At 53.0% G+C, this 21685-nt stretch overlaps 2 protein-coding genes across 26 annotated transcripts; one reads left to right on the top strand and one right to left on the bottom strand.

Annotated features, from left to right (window-relative positions):
* Positions 1-20: 20 nt before the first annotated feature.
* ZNF821 (zinc finger protein 821) lies at positions 21-12546 on the top strand. 21 transcript variants are annotated; one of them, XM_017816147.1, is made up of 9 exons: positions 508-532; positions 1626-1715; positions 3771-3961; positions 5197-5697; positions 6443-8613; positions 9118-9260; positions 9801-9905; positions 10755-10921; positions 11628-12546. In XM_017816147.1, the coding sequence occupies exons 5-9, from the start codon at positions 8430-8432 to the stop codon at positions 12280-12282; spliced, it is 1254 nt and encodes a 417-aa protein (XP_017671636.1). In that variant the 5' UTR covers positions 508-532; positions 1626-1715; positions 3771-3961; positions 5197-5697; positions 6443-8429; the 3' UTR covers positions 12283-12546. The 21 variants fall into 21 exon arrangements, 20 of the variants coding, with proteins under 20 accessions (XP_017671647.1, XP_017671648.1, XP_017671649.1 ...); XM_017816150.1 differs by having other exon boundaries at positions 5573-5697; XM_017816151.1 differs by having other exon boundaries at positions 3771-3854.
* ATXN1L (ataxin 1 like) lies at positions 10464-20825 on the bottom strand. 5 transcript variants are annotated; one of them, XM_017816143.1, is made up of 2 exons: positions 19291-20817; positions 10464-10490 (listed from the first exon to the last, which is right to left on the bottom strand). In XM_017816143.1, the coding sequence occupies exons 1-2, from the start codon at positions 20758-20760 to the stop codon at positions 10479-10481; spliced, it is 1482 nt and encodes a 493-aa protein (XP_017671632.1). In that variant the 5' UTR covers positions 20761-20817; the 3' UTR covers positions 10464-10478. The 5 variants fall into 5 exon arrangements, 4 of the variants coding, with proteins under 4 accessions (XP_017671632.1, XP_017671630.1, XP_017671631.1 ...); XM_017816141.1 differs by lacking the exon at positions 10464-10490 and adding an exon at positions 14315-15630 and having other exon boundaries at positions 19291-20818; XM_017816142.1 differs by lacking the exon at positions 10464-10490 and adding an exon at positions 15512-18744 and having other exon boundaries at positions 19291-20818.
* Positions 20826-21685: the final 860 nt, after the last annotated feature.

The following is a 21685-nucleotide window of genomic DNA, read 5'->3' on the forward strand; positions in this document are numbered from 1 at the left end:
GCGCAGCGCTGTAGTGTCGCGCCCGATAGGCGCCCGCTGGTGCCCGCCCCCGGCGCGGTGGTTCCGGCAGTGCGGCGTTCCGCCCGTGGCTGCCGCGCCGTGCCCTGGCTGCGGATGGTGAGCGGGGCCGGGGTTCTCTGAGGGTTGCACGGCGCTGGCGCCACTGCAAGGGAGGGTCGGGCCGAGGTTCAGCCGGGTCCTGGGCCCGGTGCCGCAGCCCCACGGAGAGCGGGCCCGCGGCGGCCGCGCTCGGCGGCCTGCGAGGGGAGGCGGCCCCCAGCCTCCGGGGAGGGGCGGTTCAGCTCTCGGTGGGAGCGCGAGTTCACAACGCGCGCGGTGGGTCCGAGTTAATATTAAACCCGTGGGTTTTGGCCTTGCAGGGTACGCGAGATCCCTGTGAACCGGGACGGCACGGGCGCTCCCGGTGAGCTGTCGGCGGAGGCGGCCGAGGCAGGGGAGCCCCGCCGCAGGCACAGATGAGCTCCCTCGGGCGGCCGGGAGCCGCGGGCTGGGGTGGATCAATGGCAAACAGGTGAGATGCTTCAGCTAATGAAAAACCGGCACCTGAGGTCTGAGGGCGAGCCGGTGACAGCCAGGACGGCGCTGGGCTGGGGCTCCCGGTGTGTGCCGGTGCCGTGCCCGTGCCGGGCTCTCCCGGTGCCGAGCCGTCGCTCCCGTGCCCGCGCCCGTGCCCGCGCCGCGCGCTCCAGCGGCGCCGCCATCTTGCCCGTCCGTCTGTCCGCTGCCCTTTGTCTGTCCGTGGCTCCCGGCGCCTGCGGCGGGACCGGGTAAGGCGGGCCGGGCCGGGCCGGGCCGGCGCTGCCGCCCCCGAGGGGCGGGACGGGCCCCGCGGCGGCCCCTCCGCTGCCGGGGCCGGTCTGTCTGTCGGGGCTGCTGGGCCGGGACCCTTGGCGGTCCGTACCACTGCCAGGGGAGCCGGGTCCCTTTGTCTGTCTGTCCGGCCGCTTGCGGGCCCGGTTGCTCCTGCCGCCTCCCGTGCCCTGGGACTGCCGTCTGTGTCCTGCTGTTTGGGGAGGCTGACGGGATCCCCGTGTCTATCCATCTGAGGCGGCTGACGGGATCCTTTTGTCTGTCTGTCTGAGGCTGATGGGATCCCTGTGTCCATCAATTGGTGTGTGTCAGTGAAAGGCTGACAGGATCTCTGTGTCCACCTTTCTGAGGAGGCTGATGGGATCTGTGTGACCATCTGTCTTGTGGGAAAGGATTTGGATCCTCCTTTTGTCTGAGGGGACTGCTGGGATTGCCACCTTCTTCTGTCAGTTTGAGGACAAGCAGTCGATGATGAGGCTGCAGGAATGGACAGGAGGTAGAAGTGTTGTGGGACTGAGGTTGCAGTCACTCTTGAAAGGGGCACTCAGGTTTTTTTTTTGGGGGGGGGCAGGATTGCTTAAACCTTTGCCTGAGAACTGGACAGGACTGCCCATGCACGGTGACTTGTAAAACGCTTGTGGATCGTGTTGGATGCTGGCACGAAATCCAGCTGTGCTGATGCAGAACGAGCCTCGTAGACAGAAGGTGGAGAGTGACCATGGGACAACCAGCTGAGCTTGGCCAGAGACTCGGAAGGTTCCAGTGAAGTGTGTGACAGGCTCTTCTCTTCTCAGGTGAGCCCTCTGCTGACGGGAGGAACACTCTGCTCCCAGGTCAGGGAAACATGTCCCGTCGGAAACAGACCACTCCTAACAAAGTTCACTGTGAGTACGATGTTACACAGTAGTGTGGGACCCTCTGTCTGGATTGTGGAGTGAGAAGGGGAGGATGGGAATGACGGGAAGGTACAGGTTGCGGGGAACAGTGGTTACTCACATTTTGTCTTAGGGAGCATAAGAAGAGAAGCTGAGCTCTGTGCGTCAAGGGAGCTGGCTGTGCCCTGGCGTGGCAGGATGGGGATAGGCTTGAACAAACAACTAATACTGTAGAGATAGGTGTGTATGTGCAGGGCCTGTAGCTGGGCTTTGTGTTCACACTGTCATAAGTGCAAGTTGGAATACTAGGAAATGCGACTTAGGGCTCTGGCCTGCTTGAGTAGCAAAGGAGGTTCTAGGCAAGGTGGTTGGAGCGTGTGGCTGAAAGCCAGCAAGTCTTGGGTTTTGATCTTTGTCCTACCAGACTCAGCTGACTGGCCTTGGCATGTTACTTAAGCTCACTGTACCCCAGTTTCCTACTAAATAATTAAATAAAGCCACTTACTCTTTCCTGTGAGGGAATGGGTGGTGGTCAGGTAATTCACAGGACAGACAAATACTGTCTGCCAGATCATTCTTGAGCTCAGCTGGTAGGACAGATCTCTGTTTCTCCAACCTTGCCAAGACCCGAACATTTGTTTGACAGTGGAAGGGCTGAAGATGCTGTACATCAGCACTTCTTGTGGGCAGGCTACAGCCAGGTGTCCGTGGAGCTGGGAGACATGGATGGAGGTTTGGCTGCAGAGGGGAAACTGCACATGTATGGCTTTTGGTTGACTGGTGGTAGCAGAGGGACGTTGAGGGGCCTGAAGCTATGCCCTTGTTCATACCCGGGTTTGTGGCTGGAGACATGCTTGGAATTTGGGCTGGAATAAGGAAAACAAGTTCTACTTCCATTTCTGTAGACCCATGAGAGCAAGGCTGCTGAGAGGGCCCTGGGTATTGCTAGCTGCAGTAGCTGTCAGGAGTATGAGACAGAGCTGAGTGCTGCAGCCCTAACACTGCCTCACTGCTGGTGCTGCTGGCTTGCATGTCTGTGTGCTGCCTCCGTGCACGGGTACACAGCAGGGATCTGTGCATGCTGCTCTCTGTGTGAGGAAACACTGCTGGAGCGTGGCACCGTGCACGCTCGGTGAGTGCACTGGGAAGAACTGCCTCTCTCTGGGACTTGCAGCCGTACCGGCCGCTCAGCTCAGGAGAGCTGACCGAGCTGTCCTTGGTGACCAGCGTGAGGGTCTTGGGGTGTGGCTTGTGGCATCTGCACTGCCCTGTGCTCTCCAATCCTGCTTCTGGGTGCTGGGTTCCACAGTGGGCAGACTACAGTTGTGATTTGCCTGATACTCCATTAATAACTTTGGAGTTGTTTTCCTTAGAGAAATTTGGAATGTCCTGTATTTTGTCCTGTGATGCCAGTAACACGCCTTGTGTCCACATACTTTTGCTTCTGAGAGTGCCCAGGTATTAGTGCTGCCATTGAGCTCAGGTTTATATCAGGCATGCACTTAAACTGTCTCCCTGTGGGCAGAGTTGAGGTTTCTCTCGAGTGTGGAAACCAAGGGCTACAGCAGCTCTAATGGTGCAGGTACAGCTTCCATGGTGTTTAGGTGGGCGCTTTTCTGCACTCCACAGTGTAAGGGTCATGTTCTTCAGAAGCTTGTACTATTATATACAAAACTCTATATATCACAGAGTTCAGCTGTGCACTGTTTTCACAGTGAACATTGCTCTTCTGTCTGCAATACAAGTGATTGTACCTCCAGTCTTGGTCTTGGGGGAAGCTGCCTGACAGACACTCTACCAGTGGGCATGAGGTTGAGGTTATGGCGTCAGGTATGCCATGGAGAGGAATTCTGGGACCTGTTCACCTCCTTTACATGCAGTACGTTGCCACAGAGCAACTATTCAGCAGGAGCCATCAGGACCAGCAAGTAGGACTACAAGAAAATAAAGGGACCGAAAGATACCAGAAACATGTCAATGATGATGTCTCCACCTTGGGATGGAAAATCTTGTCTGTCTTATGATGAACACCACGAAATCGTTGGGACTTCTCTGTCTACCTAGCCTGCTGTGTGTCTGGAGGGCCCAGAAATGCCGTGCAGTGCCCTGACGAGGATAATCGGAGAGAGCATCGGCTCCAAGAACGGGGTGAGCCAGCAGAATGAGGAGTCAGGCTGAGACATAGCAGACACGTTACTGGGACTTCTTCACAGGGACTGCAGTGGTTGGGAGGAGAGGAATGAAAGGGACAGCAGGTATGCAGCTTTTTACACAGTTGTCTGCAGCTGGGGTCTGATTTGGCAGGCTCTGGGGCTGGGGAAGTGCTTTTTGGATTTGCATAAATACAACTGTGAATATCTGACTGGACAAATTTAATGGGAGGATGGTGCCTACTTCTTCCTTGCATGGCTACTCCATGTTCTCTTCTTGGACTCACCAGGGCAAGCGACAGCTGCAGATCTCCTCTCCCTGGCTTGCTTGGTGCTTCCTCTTTCCAGGCTTACTTTCCAGGCTTGGCATGGCCCTCATTTCACCTTGCTCTCACAACAACATGGTTTGCTGTCCTCACTTAGCACAGAAATGTTTTGTTTGGCATGCAGAGTGACCGGCTAGGAGATTGTGTTACAAGTCAAAAGAGTTTTAAATGGAAGTTGATGTGTAAGGAAATTCAAAGTAATACTGAAGCAATGGTAAAACAATTATAAAAATTACTATTATCACAAAAGTCTCATTGTGCATGGTGGCCAGTGCTGCAGTTTTAATTGTAGTCATTTCCCCTGCAGCATGTAATTGGCTCTTGATAATTTAATTTTGTTTTGCCATGTGGTGCATGAAAAACACACCTGACAAAGTGCTAAAGAAGAGAACAGTAACAGTGGAATATATTTACTGAAAAATACAATACAGTTAAGTTGTTTCTGTGGAGTAACCTTAATTGATTCAATTTGGTCTTTATTGTCTCCCAGAGTCTGAAGTAGAAAAGTATAAAAACTCTCTAAGCAATTCATCTGCTCTTCCATTGAAGCCCATCTGTTGCTGCACTGTCACCCCATCAGTCGTGGACCACTTGCTGTCTTTGCACTTGCCAAAATTTGCTGCAGGGGTTAGCGTGCGCTTCTCTCTCCCTGCCATCCATGAGCTGCTTTGCTTTCTATTGCTTGTGCCCTCTGCAACTGATGCTTATTTTAGAACTCTGGAGAACAGCTTCTGTTAGTCAGATTAATTCCTGCTTCCAAGCTCTATTTATCATGGTCCTAATATCCCATTAATCTTCTATTTGCTTCCCTCTCTCTCTGACACACGCATATTCTGTGCTCCTTGGATTCTGCTGTCTATAATATTCCCAGTTTGAAGAGGGAGTATCTTGCAAGAAATAGCACCCAGCATTCTCAACCAAGCAGAAATGTTACTTGCATCAAAACCCTTGGTTCTGAAGGGCTCCGTGGGCTGCCATTGTTAACCCTTTCAATTGTGTTGTTTTTCATTTCAGTAACCACTACAGCAGTGTGGACAACCCAGAATAGCCATGGGGCAGGTGGAATAGATCCACAGTGGTGGAAAGACTTGCAAATTTCAGGTCCAGGAACACAGAGAAGACCTACACGAACAGGGACTTTAAATTGGTGTACGAGGGGGAATAAAGTGACTAATCTCTGAGAGACCTTTCTGTTTAGGAAAGAAGGCAGGGGAATGATGCAGTTCCTTTGGATTTTGTTTTGTGGATTTTGGGGTGGGAGTTGTTTGTTTGTGTGTTTATTTTCCAGAACACCTGAGAGTTATCCTACATTCATACAGTTGGAGAAGGGAAGGGCTCAGGGCTGATAACCCAGCAGACCCTAACAGTCATGCCTATCTCTGTTGCTCAGTACCACAGGGCTGTCCCCTACCTCCACCGCTGCTCACCTGGTATCCCACTCATTCACAGGAGTATGGAGAGGAGAATGGAATACAAAGCAGAGGCATTTGTGTGATCTCTCATCTCTAGCTGCTTGTAAGCAACTTCAGTGACTTGTTTTGGTGTTGTGGTCAGCCTGCAGCCCTTTTTGTATTTAATAAAGAAACTTCTGGAGAAGAGTCTGTGAATTCACTATTGAGCATAACATCCTTTATTTATGGCAGTGATGCTAAAGCTGTTGCCTGTCTTACTCCCCTTCCAAATGAATGGAAGTGAACCCAAAGCGGGGTGGAGGGAGGGATGTAAGTGGCTATATGGGAGCATGTGTGTGCAGAAACAACAAAAGCACAATCCTGTACTTATCAAATGTTAAAGTGCTAAGGCTTCATCAAAGTAGGATTTAGTTCATCAGTAGGTGAACAGGACACTCTTTGCTAAGTCATTTTGGGCGCTATTATTATAACACATAAGAAATTCTGTACAAGCTGAAGACAGCATTTTTACATGTTTGAGTTTCCCAATCCCGTGATGTTTTTGGATTCAGGCTGTGGAGGATGCACAGGGTGTCCCTGCTAACGGCACGGGTTTGGTTAACAGGTTGCATTGCTGGCTGTAAGCTGGCTGTTCTCTGCACTGTGCTGAGTCAATGCTCACTGGGCTCTGGGGGTGTTGTGCCCCTGGCACACACGATTACTCTTGGTTACTGTGACTGATGCCAGTGTTCCTGATGGGAGGAATTCCCTCCTCTGTCACCTGGATAGAGATCCTAGCTCTTAAATCCTGCAGACTGTCTGCATGGCTTGTGTAACTGAGCAGGAACCTGCCTGCCTTTGGACTCCAGGCTGCTGCTCAGTGGGAATGTAATCTGGAAGGGAAGAAAACAAACACAGCTGCTTCCACGAGAGCTGCAGTGGCGTTTGGGAATCCCATTTTGGAACTCTGTCACAGGTAGCACATCTCCCACCGTAGTTTTATATCTGTCCTGCGTTCTGCAGGTTTCCTCATTTCACCATGCTTTCTCTTTCTCTTGCAATGCTTTTTTGGTCTCTGGGCTTTTATCCTGGTGGTTTGTGGGTATCTGCTTCTTGGAGAGGCTCTGGGATTCTGTGTGTCTGCTGCTCATACAGTCTGTATCTCAGTCCTACCAACGTGAAGCTGTGATCCAGGCATAAAAACACAACTCCAGGTCATGAAAACCATTCGGTGCTGGAATGGCTTCTGAAGGGGCTACGTGTATCACAGCAGTCATGACAGTACCTGTTGCTTTCAGTGACAAATAGACTTGGGGTGCTTCTCAGCACCTCTCCTCACATGCATGGATTGTGTTCTCAAGTTGTCTCTACAGAAACCTTTCTCACATTTCTAAACAGAATGATAAAAGCCTTCAAATGCTTTTGGAAACCTCCATGGGGACATTGGGAACTAAAACTCTTCTCCCACAGTCTCTGTGAAACTTCTGAAGGTCTTTGAAATCTTCTCTAAATTATGGCTTTTTAAAGCCCTGCCAAAATGGTGAGGTAAGCCCCAGGAAAGGCAGGGAGTGGGAACACAGAGCAACACTGACTGGAACAGTTCAGCATGTGAGAATGTGCCTGTCCTTGTAACAGGACTGGTGCTCTCTCGAGAATTCAATTCCCTGGTTATACTGGTGCCAGCTGTGGCCCAGTATTAAAAAGTAGCATTTTCTTCTGAAAGCTGTGTTTTGATTTTATTTGAAAAATGCACTGCATCTTCCTTGGCATTTTTGCATTTGTGCTTTGAATGGTCCTTAAGCACTTAAAAATCAGTTGATAAATGCAACCCAAAAGCCAGCCTGCTGGGAACTTCAGCATCTTTGCCAGGCCTCCCAGCTCATCCACTGAAAAAGGTAAATCACAACTACACCTGGAACAAAGTAATTTGTTTGCTTGAATATGAAAATTAATGGTTACCTTTTATTGTTATTCTCTGGAACCGAAAGTTATCTCGAGTGGGGATTGCTGAAAGTTTTCTTTCAGAGAAGCACAAATAACTGCTTTCTTAAAGGGTGTTTGCCATTTCCTGTTGAGCTGAGATACTAGTGGTCAGTGCTTTCAACAGAACAGGCTGTTTTATCCTAAACGTGCATCTCAGCTCTCAGGGTTCCTTCCCTTGGGTTGCTGTTTTGAGCACATGAAGTGCCACTGAGATTCTACTTTAGCGAGAGCCATTTCTGGGCAAGGCAAGGTAGTGGAGCAAGTCATCCATCGTATGCACAGGAGAACATCAGCTCCAAGCACAAACACCTTCTACAAGGACAGCTTGTCCTTATCCCTCCTGGAACAGAAGGAGGTGACAGAGCATGCCAAGAACAGCCCCTAGTTTTGGTATTACTGTGGAGGGCAGGTGATGTACCAGACCCTTAGGGAGGCTCTATTTTTGTGCAAGATGCCTGTTATAGCAGGGAATAGGACTTAATGATTTAGAAGAGCTATACAGTATCTGTATCCCTGATCTGGGATACTGTCATAGTCCCCAGGGGCTTTGCCCAGCCTAGAGCTGTGCTGTAGGATATTGGTGGATAACTTGTCAGCAAAAGCCACCTGGCTATCTAAGGCAGGTATATGGGTCTCACAGGTTTTTTTGTGGCTGGAGTGGCATATACAGTGTATGCAGGGGGCAGGCCAATGCTGGACATTGCCCTAGTGAGACTGTTCTACACCCAGGCACTGGACTTGCACCAGTAGGTGCCAGAGGCTGGTGTGGCAGGGTAGGCAGAGAAGTGACCTAAGTGCTTTCCAAGAGGTGACTCCAGAGGTTCTGCACAGTGCAGGTGAGCAGCCCTATGCCTGTTGCATTTTTGGCAAGCTATGGTGGTGAACAGAATGGAACAGCACTGGTCTGACTCTTTGTCCTTGTGGCTGCCAGGGGAGCAAGTCTTTGCAGGGCTGGAGGAGCAAGCCCGCCAAGCCATGATGAAAAACAACTTTCCTGGAGCTCTTGGGGACCAGAGGCCAGCCATCCGTCCGCTGCAAGACCCCGACTCCAGCAGCAGTGAGTTCTGCCCCTTCCAGTAATGGCAAGGTAGTGAACTGGGGAGACTGACAAGGCATGAGGCTATGGGGTGTGGGGGGTTCTCTGAGAACCATCTTACCCAGCTCCTCTTCTGTGTCAGCCCTTGGCTCCTGTCCAGGACTTTGTCCTGAGAGAAGGCAAGCCCAGAGCCAAGGACCAGCACAGCACAGACCGGGCAATGCCCTCACCACTGGGACACAGTCCCATCTCACCAGAGCAGGGAGGGAACTGCAGCAGGTCCAGCTGACAGTTTGGCAATTATTGAGGAAGGCAGGATAAAAGGCCATGCCCAGGGACTCTGCAGAGCAGCTCAGGGACTGAAGTGCCCCAGACTGAGTTTAAATGAAGCCCATGGTGGGAGGGGGTGGGTAGAGTCACCATATGATGCTGGTCAAGACAGTTAAGACCTATTAGTTAAGACCCTGAGGCCTATGAGTGCCCTCAGGGTCCTTACACTTGGCATAACTGTTCTGCATGTTTCAGGTGGCAGTGATGATGAGGAAACCACCCAGGATGAAGTTTCTTCCCATACATCCGAGGAGGATGGCTCAATGGTGAAAGTGAAGAAGGAATTGGAGAATGCAGAACGACCCATGGCTGGAACCCCACTGATGAGAGAAAACGAGGCAAGTGTGTATTGGCTCTGCACTCACTGTAGCCTCCAGGGAGGGGAAGGGTACTGTCTAAAAACCTCCTCTCCCATCATGGGTCTTTATCTTTCTTTCCCTCCCACCTCCTCCAAACGTCTCCTGGCAGGAGGAAAGGGTATGAAGAGCTCTTGGACTGCCACAAATATGAGACAGCAGGCACGAACTGGCCAAAATGTTTGTGGAGTGTGTCCCCTTCCTTCAGTTTTGGTGCCTTTCTCTGATTGACTTCCCCTTCCCCACTGCCACAGAACAGTCCCTGCCTTCCAGAGCCACTGTGCTGGCAAGAGCCTGGGTGCAAGTGGAGGCTGTGAGGCCTCTGCCTCTTCTCCCTGAGATGCAGGAGTTTTGCTCAGAGGCTACGTGAAGGAAGTTTCAGATGTCAGGAACCCAAAGCAGCCCCAGTGGGACTGGGCACACAGCACTGGATCTGCAGCAGCTCTGGGAGGAGCTCAGGGAGAGTGGGAGGCTGCGGGGGGTCTGTGTGCCTTTCACCAAAGTAGCTGTTCCTCTCTGTAGGTGCCCGAGAGTTTGAACACTGACCCCATGCTGGGACTGTCACAGTGCCCCCTCTGCCAGCTGGAGTGTGGAAGCAGAGAGCAGCTTATTGCTCATGTGTACCAGGTAGGGATGTCTCTGGCCTGAAGGCCTAAGTCCAGAAACAGTCCAAAGCACAGAGTAACTTTGTTCTGGTCTTTCCAATCACAGAACTGAGCTTCTAGCTAGGATGTGACTGAACTTTACAGCAGTAAACTGTGTCCAGAGGGTGTCCCGGGGAAAGAATTAGCAAGGCACCAGTCTGCAGATCTGAAAAACACAAATCCCATGGCAGTCTCTGCAAGTATTGCAGGCTGAAACCAGGCAGTTCCTTCAGATTAAGCGGAAGCAATTTTTACATCATTCAGTGAGATAAGAAACCTTCCTCCTAACAACTCATTTATTTTTTACTTCATTACAGTTCTTGTAATTACCCATGAGAACAGCTGTTCTTCCTCTACATGGTTCCAGTTTTGCAGGAAATCTGTGGTGGAATCTCAGGTTTTGTTGTCAGTGCTCTCTTCATAGCATATCAAAGTCTGTAACAGAAGGAACTGAATTGGCCACTTACCTGCACCAGCTGCCTCCATCTAAGTGCTTCCTCACCAGCATCCTGCCTGCTGTTAATCCAGTCATGCTTTGTCCAGCACCAGCTGCTCCTCAAATGCATTTCTGAAAACGAGGGTCAGGTCTTACGATCCAAGTATGTTGGCCTTAATTGTTTCTCCTGCACTGGAGTGGAGCTGTAGAAGGGTTTCTTCCTTGTTTGACCTGTGACACACCAAATGTCTTGAGCTTGGTCTAGTCGCTGTCAGACAGAGGTTTAGTGGTAAAGGGTCCCCATTCCAAGAGGCTGAACAGAATGGTTTGAGCGTGCCTTGGACTGGGCAGGGAGCTGGGCAGTGTGTAACTAACATCTGAGTGGTTGTTTTGCAGCACACTGCAGCAGTGGTGAGTGCCAAGAGCTACCTGTGTCCTGTGTGTGGCAGAGCCCTCAGCTCACCGGGGTCCCTTGGGAGGCACCTCCTGATCCACTCGGAGGACCAGCTGTCCAACTGTGCAGTGTGTGGAGCACGCTTCACCAGTCATGCCACCTTCAACAGGTCAGGGTCTCCCTGGCTGGTGAGTGGGCTAGAGCACCACATTAAAGATTAAGTGGGTTGCCTTAAATGACTCAGAAGTTGTGGCTGTGGACACACCAAGGCCTGTAGGACAGTGCTAAACATCCCCAGTGAGTGAGATTCCCTTGATCCTTTCCTGCCTGCAGCTCTGCATCCCCTGCAAAGACCTCCAGGGGCTGTGGTGCTACAAGGGTGTTCCTTAGCTCTGTGCAGAGCTAGAGGGGTGCAGAAAGCACTGGGGTCTCCAGTAACTGGAGAACAACACGCTGCTTCCCTTACCCAGCAATCCATCAGCATAAGGCTGCACTGCCCAGGTGGGTTCATCATTTTCAAAGCAGGGCTACAGGCAGAGACCAAAATGTTCTTTCTCTGTGCCCTGCCTGGTGGGAGATTATCCACTGACCAATGGAATGGGGCTGAAAGGAGAAATCCAGAGATGAGGGGAGGAGCAGCTCACTGGTTAATTCCTGCTCTTGCGCTCTTCCAACCCAGATACCTCTCTGGGCTGACCCACTTCCTACACCGGATAGGATGGTGCTTTACTTCAGATGCATCTGTGGGCAAATGGTTTAGCAGAGGCCTCTGCCATGGGCTGTAGTGGGGCACTGTTTGTGGCAGCCCCTGGGAACTAAGATGGGGACTCTGCCAACAGCACCAAGTCTCTGACTCTGCTCCTTATGCTCTGCAGTGAGAAGCTGCCTGATGTGCTCAGTGCAGATCGGCTGCCAGCGCCGCAGAGCCAGGGCCCCTCTGGAGCCGAGGGGAAGGACGTTGCCTTTCGCACCCCCGTGTACCCCGCGGGCATCCTCCTGGTGTGCAACAACTGCGCCGCGTACCGCAAGCTGCTGGAGGCGCAGAGCCCCAGCATGCGCAAGTGGGCCCTGCGGCGGCAGAACGAGCCCCTGGAGGTGCGGCTGCAGCGCCTGGAGCGGGAGCGCACGGCCAAGAAGAGCCGGCGGGACAACGAGACACCCGAGGAGCGGGAAGTGAGGCGCATGCGGGACCGGGAAGCCAAGCGGCTGCAGCGCATGCAGGAGACAGACGAGCAGCGGGCGCGGCGGCTGCAGCGGGACCGGGAGGCCATGCGCCTGAAACGCGCCAACGAGACCCCTGAGAAGCGACAGGCCCGGCTCATCCGGGAGCGCGAGGCCAAGAGGCTCAAGCGGCGCCTGGAGAAAATGGACATGATGCTCCGGGCACAGTTTGGCCAGGACCCCTCTGCCATGGCTGCTTTGGCAGCTGAGATGAACTTTTTCCAGCTACCAGTGAGCAATGTGGAGCTGGAGAGCCAGCTGCTGGGCAAAATGACCTTTGAGGAGCAGAGCAACAGTGCGCTGCAGTAAACCACAGCCACGAATGGTGCTGCCTCTGCTGTGCCTGCCCCAGGTGCACTTAGCAGGCTTCTGCACTCAGGAGGCTGCTGGGGGTCTCTCTGACCTTCCCTGACAGGTGGTTCTGGTTCTACTCTGAACCCAGGAGGAGAACAGAGCTGAGAGATGTCTGCCAAAGCAGCTCTGGTAGGAGCAGATTCTGAGTATACAGTCTGCTCTGGGGGCCAAGTCACAGCCTGTGACAGAAGGAAAATAAATTAATGTTCACATTTATTAGTCCCCTTCTTTACCTTTTGTGCTTTGTCCTGTTCTTGGATCCTGGCCCCATAGATGGGTCTGGGCTGTGGCAGTTCTGCTGTATGTGAAACCCACCTCACTACAAAGGGATCTTGTTTACTGCAGCATGAATTATGGAGCTGAAGACTTTGACAGTCCACAAGTCCTCCAGGAATAAATCCTTTGCCGTCTGTGCCCATAAAAAGGAAACAAAGGAGGATGTCTTGCTGGAAATGGCTGTGTACACCGTTTTTCTTAACACTATTATTATGTGCTTATTTGCAGTAGCAGCCATGGAAAAATTAAGAGGAAGCTAAGCTCCTGTTGTAAGATACTCCATAAAAACAGTAAAAGAAAGGCTGGCTGAGGAAAGCAAACAGCAGACAAGTTTGCTGCTTTACTCACAAGTTAATTTTCACCTAAACAACATTTCAGGTCTGCAAGTGATTGAATGATAAATAATACAGCAGGTCAGTTTCTAGGACTGGATGGGTTTGCTTTCTTCTTTACTCAGCACTGGTGAGACCACAGCTAGAGTCCTGTGTCCAGTGCTGAGGTTCCCAGTGCAAAAGCAGCACAGATGTACTGGAGGCAAAATGTGATCATAGCCTATGCCTATAGGAAAAGGTTCCAACTATTAAACTATGGAAATTAAATCTAGGCATCTTGAATGTGGAAAAGGCAAAAAGCAGTGGCACAGAAGGACTCATGAGGGGCAAAGAGGCGGTACACTCTCTGTTATTGGGTTTCTATAAGAATGTGCATCTGAAAATGCGTGGTGTAGCTCTGTGATTTCCAAACATCAGCCACTGTGCCACACCTCTGTGTTTTGTAGCCTAAAGACCCCTACTACCTCCATAGCATTTCTAGTGAAGGTCTTGTGTCACACAGACTGGTTCAAACACCCTGGGAGCTACTGTCTTCTCTCTGATGGCTGTTTCTCTGCTTTGCAGAGAAATGGAGACCACAAGACTCCTATTTGAGATCAGAAGAGTAAAGTTAAAACAAGAAGCAAAACCTTTTGACCAGACTACTTAGAACCCTATTTCCCCCTCATTTTTCAGTTTGAAAATCTTTTGATTGCAGTCCCTTAAAGCCCAAGTTAAACTTACAAAAGTTGCCTTCAAAGTGCATTTATGTTGCAGTTTTCTGGCAATAATGAACTACTCTTAGTGCCAGCCCTGGGGACGCTGCTAGGAAAGAGCACTGAACCTTTTCAGTGCTAGTTTCCTCCACATGCCACTGCAACATCTTGTTTCCTCCTACAGAAGCTGTTTTAACATGAAATTCATCACGTAGAACTGACACCCAGGAGCCATCCCTGTCTCTCTCACTTTGGGAAAAGGCACCAGATCTGGAAAAGGAGCTGTTCAGTTCCATGTTCCTTTGTTCATCTCCTGCTTTGTTCTTTGATCTCTCACTTTTATCCTTACCTCTGTTCATTTTCATACTCAAACCCAGTTTGCTTTTGGCAATACTGCTTTTGCTCTACCTCATGTATTTTGCTTGCCCAGCAAAGATGTACTTTCACTCTGCAACCTGCAGCTGGAACTTTCCCTGCAGCATCACTGGCATCTTTAGGCCAAGGGGTTCAAGAGAGACCACATAAAACAAAAGTATCTGAAAAAATTATGGCTTATAATCCGTCTGTCAAACAACCTGTACCTTGCCCTTGTCATGAGTCTCCAGATCACTGTGTAAGACCAGAGAAGCCACATCTTGATGATCACTGATGCTACAGACGAGCAAAAAGTCTCAAACACCAAAGGAAAAGCTATTGGTTTATATATAGATATATATATATATAGATATATACTGTGTTTACAGAGTCAACAAGTTAAATGCAATATTCATAAGAGCATTAACAATAAAAATACAATCTGTGTGTAGCCAAGTACAGACTTAAAATGGTAAAACAGGAAAAAGGATCTCACCAAAAGTACAAATATACAGTACAAATTGATTTATTTAAAACAGTTACAAAAAAAGCACAACAAAATAGAGATTATCCTTAGAATTATTAATGCTTTGTTAAAGATCAGGTAGGAGGAAAGGGGCAGGGACAAGGTCGGAGGGGAGCACCTGACTAGTTCTAAGGCTTTAGATACACTGCGTTGGTTACATGTTAATACAGCCATATACTGGGGTTATAGTGAGGGGTCAGCACTTATCTACAAACACCTCCCTGCCTCAGGGCAGCCCAGCCAGCCCCCCTGTGTCTGTCTGTCTGTCTCTGGGCAGACCCTCCCCGGCGCTAAGGTGCCATGAAAGCCGAAAACTCGAGTGTGCAGGGGCACGTTGGCAGCAGCAGCCTGGAAGGACCTTAGGGGCAATCCTGTCCTCCACAGACAGGTGTGAAGGCCATGCAAGGGCCTGGACCATCAACCTTTTAAGCCATACATGGAACACCCTGGGCCAAACTGTACAGAATGTACATTTGTGGCCATCGTAGCAGCTTCTGCAAAGTGTCAGGCCCTAGGACAGCCTGAAAGACAAGGAGCAGTTGTGAGTGATGCTGGGGAAAGGCACGTGTGCTGCTGCGGGCAGGAACTACCATTTGGGCTACTCCAGCTGCTGTAGTTTCTTTTACAATATTTTCTGAGTAACAAGGATTGTTAGTTCTCTATGGGGCAAAGTGACTTCAAGTGTGGGGGTGGGGACAGGGACACTTAATGTGAAAAGTGCATTATACCTGCTCGGTGGCTGGAAGGGGAAGGCAGAGGGGGCCCTCTGCAGCTTCCTCCCTTCCAGACAGAGCTTCCTCTGCATAGTCGTAGGCATGAGCACTCTCTGCTGTGAATGACAGGCCTGGCTCCGCTGGGCAGCTGACTCGAGGAATGTTCCATGGGATGGGACAGATGGCTACAGAACACTCAGTATTGCATCCCACAGACTCCTGTTACAGAGTGTGAGCTGGGTAAGACCAGGGCCAGAAGGCCTTCTCCTCCTCCAGGCAGGACAGACCACAGCTCTCCTCCACAATAGGAACATATTTCTCTGAAGTCTGTCACATCTCTGCCAGCAGAAAAGCCCAGGTAACCATCCCACTCCACAATGTTTTCCTGGCTTTATCTCCTCTTTTCCCTGTAAACCCAAGAAATAAAAGAATGTGCTCCACGGGCTCATTCACAGCCTTTCTGCCTGCAGCAGAGCCTATCTCACACACTCCCTGTCCCAGGAGAGTCTCAATGCTCAGCACAACCACCATTGCAGTGCTGAGCCACACAGCCCAGCCCTGTAAGGACAAGTTCCAGTGATACCAGTACTGCTGAACTGGGCTGAAGGACCTCCAGTGGTCCACTCCTGCCCACCGTTTGGGGCAAGCAGCCAGATGCACAGATTCTTCATCTCAGTGCCCTGCCTTGAGCTGTGCCTGAAAGCACTGCTTCCAGGGGGGAGCTGGCAGCTGAAATATGCACAACAGTGGGAGTGACAGGGAGTCTGGGAAGAAGGACTGAGGTCCAGTTCACCCTGGCCTGTTCCACAGAGCTCAGGACTGCACTCAACAGAGGTGCAGCAAGCCAAAGTCCAGGTCAGCAGCCAGGTAAACAATGAGGGTGAGCACCTTCACAGCCCTTCAGCTGCCTACAGTACAAAGCTGTTTTAGCCACACAGCATCTTGCCTCAGTCATCTGTGCTGCCCATTCAGACCCCGGCACAGTGTGGCTGAGATCGGAGAGGAGTCACAGTAACACACAGGGGATAAGGCAGACTCTCCAAATCCTCACTCAGACAGACTCCTGTGTTCACACATGTGAGGGGCTCTGCACCCTCAGCTGCTCAGACATTCCCTCTGTGGTGTGGCCAACCCCTCTACATTCACACGCCACACGTATGTGAGATCCCTTCCTCAGCTTTCACAGCTCTCAGTTCCTCTGCATGCACCGAGCAAAGAACACGCACGAGAACCTGGGCTCCTCTGTCTCCAGCCTCTGGCCACAGACACCTCGGGTATCCTGAGCATTACGTACTGATTACCAACATTAATCGAGGTCTTTGCGTAGGAGAGTCCAGTGAACAGGAGCTGTGACACCCCCGGGTGATGGGGGGGCCCAGGGGGGACACTTCACTGACAAACAGGGCTGTGAAAACAGCGTCTGTTCCCGCAGATGCTGCACCTGAGGAAGCAGAATCTTCACCTGACAGCATCACCGTGACTTCACACATCTCAAATACAGCTGATGAGATCAGAAGTAGTGTGTCATTTGGGAGCAGCTACACATGATACAGGCAGCACCCTCATTCTGGAGAGCCCCGTGAGGCACAGACACTGAAGGCATGATTAGCACATCTCACCTAAGGCCTGAAAAGAGTCTGTCCAGGTGCAGGTATTTCAAAGGCAACAGAAATGGCTAGCAATGTGCTAGGAAAACAGGATGGGGATGGAAGGGACATTCTGGAGACTCTCTAACTTGCCTGATACCCAGGCAGAGCACCTGCCCATCACACAGCAGAAGCCAACCAGTTACAGGACACACTCCTAGAGAGTGCAGAAGAGCCCTCAGGCAGCACCGCTTCAAGGAGAGGTGCTGACACACACCATTCTGTGACAGAGAGGAGCAGTGCCCCAGAAGTCAGGCACACCTGACAGAAACTTCAGGAAGATGAGAGCAGTGAGACAGAAACAGCATGCTGCACATAAGGGCTCTGCACACTGAGAAAAGCCCTCTCCAAAGCCTGGTCCTAGCACAGAGATGGGCACCTGAACACAAGGAATACTTAACCCAGGTTAAGTCAGTGAAAACTTTCCTCCCCAGAACAGTGACCATTCTTTATCCTGGCTGAGCAGTTGTAGCTGGTGTCATAATACACCATTCAGAGAGAACAGATTAGTGTAACTACAGGAGCCTTCACTCAATAGAGTGTTATCACCACAATGAGGTATTCATACACAGTTGTATTAAGTCCCACCATGAAAGAGACTAGTCTTGATTTTACCTTATTGTTCTACAGAGGAACTCCGAAGTGAAGCATCAGAAAAACTAACAAAACCACCCCAAAATGCCCTGTGATGCTGTGATATTTTTAGAGCCCCTACATTAATGAACTGTACTTTTCAGAAACTTTGTACCTTGCCTGCACATGCACAAACACTTGTCTCTTGTCCAGAGCTTATTCAGGAAACTGCCTGCAGGGAAGAATTAGCCATCCAGAATGTTTTTTTTTCTGAGTTAATTACAAAATAGCCTCGGTCTTCTCACAGAAAAAGGATGTTTTCATCCTTTCCTGGAGAATGCTGAATATATTTTAATCCAGCTTTAAAAAAATACAAACTAACAAAATACCAAACCCCCAAATCCAACCAGACAAAAAACCCCAACCCCATTCATTCCTAGGCAAAGACTCTGCAAATTTATAAGCCCAGGATTTTTTTTAAAGTTACTAACATGGGAAGAAAGATTTGATTTGGTGGCAAACAATTAAATGTATTTTATAGCAGGAAACTAAATGTCTCCCAGCTCAACTTGTGTCCCATCCCAAGTGGTCAAGTTCCCTATTCACCTACACCCAAACCCATCCTTTTGGTCCTTCCTCTTGAATTTCTGTGAATCATTCAAATCTGTACATTCTTTGCAAGAAGAAAGAGCAGTTGGATTCAGTGGAAGAGACATTAATCAGAACCACCAGAGAAGCACCTCCGTCCTGCCCTCGAGAGCTCCGTCAGTGAACGGTCCTTTTAAAGTGCATGTGTGAAGAAAGGGGATACTGGGAGTAGAGCCCCCAGACTCCAGTGGGGACCCGTCTCTCCCCATCATGAGAAAGGAGGAATAAAATCTTCAGCAATTTTATCTGCTACCTTAAGCCGTGTCTGCCCTCCTCATTTCCCCACCTGTCCTGAATGCTCAGCCCCTGCCCTGCAGGGAGTCAGTTATCCCTGGAGGTGGGAGAAAGCCCCAGCCTCCAGCCTCTGGAATGCTCTCATTGCATGCTCATGAGCACGTCCGTGCTCCCCACCCCAGCTAAGCCTGTCGCTGCTCCCTGAGGCACTGGAGCCCTCCTGACTCCCCAAGAGTCAGCCACGGAACTGGAATAGAGCCAGTCCTGCAGGGCAGAGAGCAGCCTTGCTGGTGAACCTGTCAGAGTCTGTGCAATTCCTCCACCTGAGGGGGAGGCTCACCTGCCGGGACTGCCCCAGCTCACACCTCCACGGGATCACTTCCCTGCATTCGAACGCCCTTCAATAGACAGCTTCACCTCCTGGGGAATGAAAGAGGGACGGAGCAGGGAGGGCCGAGGCTCCTCTGCCTGCACGCTGTATCTTTGGAAGCCTGGGGCTGCCCAGCTGTGCTGAGTGCCAGCCTCAGGCTGAGAGGGCTCTGCGCGAGCGCTCTGGGCCGCGCTGTCCCTGTCCGTGTGGCTCTTCCTTTCAGCAGCTCTGTCAGGTGGCTCTCGGAGCCCCTGAGCTGTTCGTTCCGATCTCTCCCTGGCAGATCCCAGCTGATCTGTGAGAGGGGAGTTGGCCTGAGAAGCAGAGTTGCCATTCATGCTCTGTAAACTGATTGATATGCAGACATCCCCCACTTGCAGCCTGTGACAGGGCAAAGCAAAGAGCTGAGCAGTCCGCCCCGGGCTGCAGGAGGACCAGCCCTGGCCATACACAAAGAAGGGATGCTCCGGGGGCACATCAATGCTCACTTTACTTTGTTGCTCCCCAACCACAAAATGCAGTGTGACAAGCCCAGGCCACTGGCTTTCCTGAATATCCACCACAGTGCTGGAGTCGATCTTCAGGCCCCCGCTCACCTCCGCACTGCGAACAAAATCTTGAGTCTGCAGGTCCTCCACCCGCTTCAGCTCTCCTGTTGCCAGCTGGATGATGGCTCCTTTCATGAAGTGAGAGGGCAGCTGGGAGGAGCTGGGTGGCTGCAGCTGGGCCAGCTCCTTTTCCAGCATGCTTCCTCGAGCCTGTGCATCTGGGCTCTGCCTCACCAGGGCTTCCGAAGTGGAAGACCTGATGGGCTCAGACCCAATGGGAACAAGGACTGGCTTGCCGTTGGCTACCACCATTCCTTTGGTTAACTGTCTCTGTCTAACAGCCTCCTCGGGGGACATTCCACATGGGCTCTGGGACTGGCTGTTCCCAGCCCTATCCATGGTGTTTCTCAGCATGTCTTCCTGCCCATCAGGGATATTATGGCAAAGGTTCAAAGGGCTCGGATCATCTTTCCTCTGGGCTGCCAGAACATGATAATCCTGAGATGCCAGCACTCCCACCACCCTCTGAACCTCCAGATCAGTGTCTGGGGTGCTCCTGTGAGCTGGCACAGAGATCTCTCTTCCCAGCATCTGGTAACCTGGAAGGAACTGTCCGTCACCCACACCTCCTGCTGCAGCCCCCGGGGGCTGACAGTCCTCAGCTGCACTGCTGGCAGAGTCCACGGCCTCGCTGGGCCTCCTGGCCATGCTTTGCTCCAGGGGCCTCTGCCCACCGTTGGCTGCAGCCACCTCTGAGCTCAGCTGACTGTCCTGCTGAGGAGACACTGGGCTCCCGCCTGCTGCAGGTGCCTCATAGGCCGCATACCCTGGTGGGAGGCGGGACATCTGATAATAAACAGGAATCCTGCCCGGGGCCATGTCCAGCTGGGGCACAGAGTGGTGCTGCACCTGCCCAGGAGAGGCTGCAGAGGCGGATTTGTTGAAGCTGTGGGTGGGAGAGGTAGTCTGGGGGGAAGGAGCAGCTTCTTCCGCGAACAGGGAGGCATATGGCACAAAGTGGGGGACGTGGGGGGCAGCGAGGTTGGTGGAAGGAGACAGGAGAGGACTAGGCAGGAAGGCAGGAGGGACGGCATAGGGCACTGTGTAGTGGGACCCGATGAGCTGCAGGGAGGCCGGAGGGATCTGCGCGTAGTGGATGGGGGGGAAGGGCACCCCCGGGTGCTGAATGATGGGCGAGCTCACGTTGAAGGCGGGGGACAGGGGGCTCACGTTCACCACGGGGTGCAGGCCCGTGGGGGAGAAGGTGGCAGGTGGTGCTGCCACTTTGTAGAGCATCCCGTACTGGTCCACCGTAAGCCCCGCTGCCGCCTCGGGGGCTTCGCCGGGGCCATAGCGGGGGGCGGCAGGACCCGGTCCGGCCGTTCGGGCCCACTCCGGGCCCTCGCCCGAGCCCTGGGGGCCCCCCGCCCGTCCCGCCTCGGTGCCGGCGCTGGCGGCGGGAAGGTCCCGTTTCTTTGGCGGGAGGCACTCCTGGCTCCGCTCGTGGCCCGCTCTCATGGCGCCCCGCGCTGTCCCGGCTGCCCTGGCCGCCGCGCTCCTTCATGGGGGCACCCGCTGGGGCTGCCCCGCGCGGGCTCCCGGATCCGCGCCGCCCGCCGCCGCCTCACCTGCGCCAGGAACAGAGGGAGCCGTGAGTCCCACACACAGGCACGGCGGCGGCCCCCGGCCCAGGGCCGGCACCCCGGGCACGAGAGACGCCCGAGCCCGGTCGCCGCCCCATCCCCGGCCCCAGAGCCCCGGCCGCGCTGCGCCCCGCGGACCCGCCTGGTGCCCGCCCAATGCCCGCGGCTCACCCGTCATGGCCCAGCCCGGCCCCGCGGACCCGCCCGGTGCCCGCTCGGTGCCCGCGGCTCACCCGCCATGGCCCGGTCCGGCCCCGCGGGCCCGCCCGGTGCCCACACCGGCTCCTCCCCACCCGCGGCGCGCAGCGATGACGCGCCACGCCGCGATGACGCGCCCGGCGCACAGGAAGTGCCTCATCCGTCGGCGGGAGTTCTGCCGCCGCCGCGCACGGATGACGTCACGGGACAGCAGCAGCGCCGTTGCCGTGGCAACGGGCCGCGTAGGCCCGGGGCCGGCCCGGCTGCAGCGCCGTGTGGGGTCTGTCGGTCCCGCGCCCCACGCGGACCCTCCTTGGCTGGGCGGGAACGCGGGCCCCGCGGCGGCGCAGCCCGGCTCACCTGCGGGAGCCTGCGGTCTGAAGGGCCCCGCTCCCTTTCTCGCACCCCCGTAGTGTCCCGCAGGGCCCGCGCTGCTGGCCGGAGCCCCGCGGAGGGCAGTTTCTCGGCATTCGGTGATCGCTGAGGTGACAAAAGGTCCTGGAAGGGCGGACAGAAGAACTGCTCGGGGCGGGGGCTGCTGTACACCCCTTTCCTGAGGCGCCTCGCTCCTCCCGCCGCCGACGGACGCTTCGACAGGGCGA

Source organism: Lepidothrix coronata, unplaced genomic scaffold (assembly GCF_001604755.1).
Source record: "Lepidothrix coronata isolate B3197 unplaced genomic scaffold, Lepidothrix_coronata-1.0 Scaffold54, whole genome shotgun sequence".
Classification (NCBI taxonomy): Eukaryota; Metazoa; Chordata; class Aves; order Passeriformes; family Pipridae; genus Lepidothrix; species Lepidothrix coronata.

Bases quoted from the DNA above. Each gene is read 5' to 3' on its own strand.
- ZNF821 (XM_017816146.1), top strand. From the start codon at position 8,430: ATGGTGGTGAACAGAATGGAACAGCACTGGTCTGACTCTTTGTCCTTG. The intron at 8,614-9,117 runs GTGAGTTCTGCC...TGCATGTTTCAG, and splicing joins AGACCCCGACTCCAGCAGCA to GTGGCAGTGATGATGAGGAA. The intron at 10,922-11,627 runs GTCAGGGTCTCC...TATGCTCTGCAG, and splicing joins AGTCATGCCACCTTCAACAG to TGAGAAGCTGCCTGATGTGC.
- ATXN1L (XM_017816140.1), bottom strand. From the start codon at position 20,760: ATGAGAGCGGGCCACGAGCGGAGCCAGGAGTGCCTCCCGCCAAAGAAA.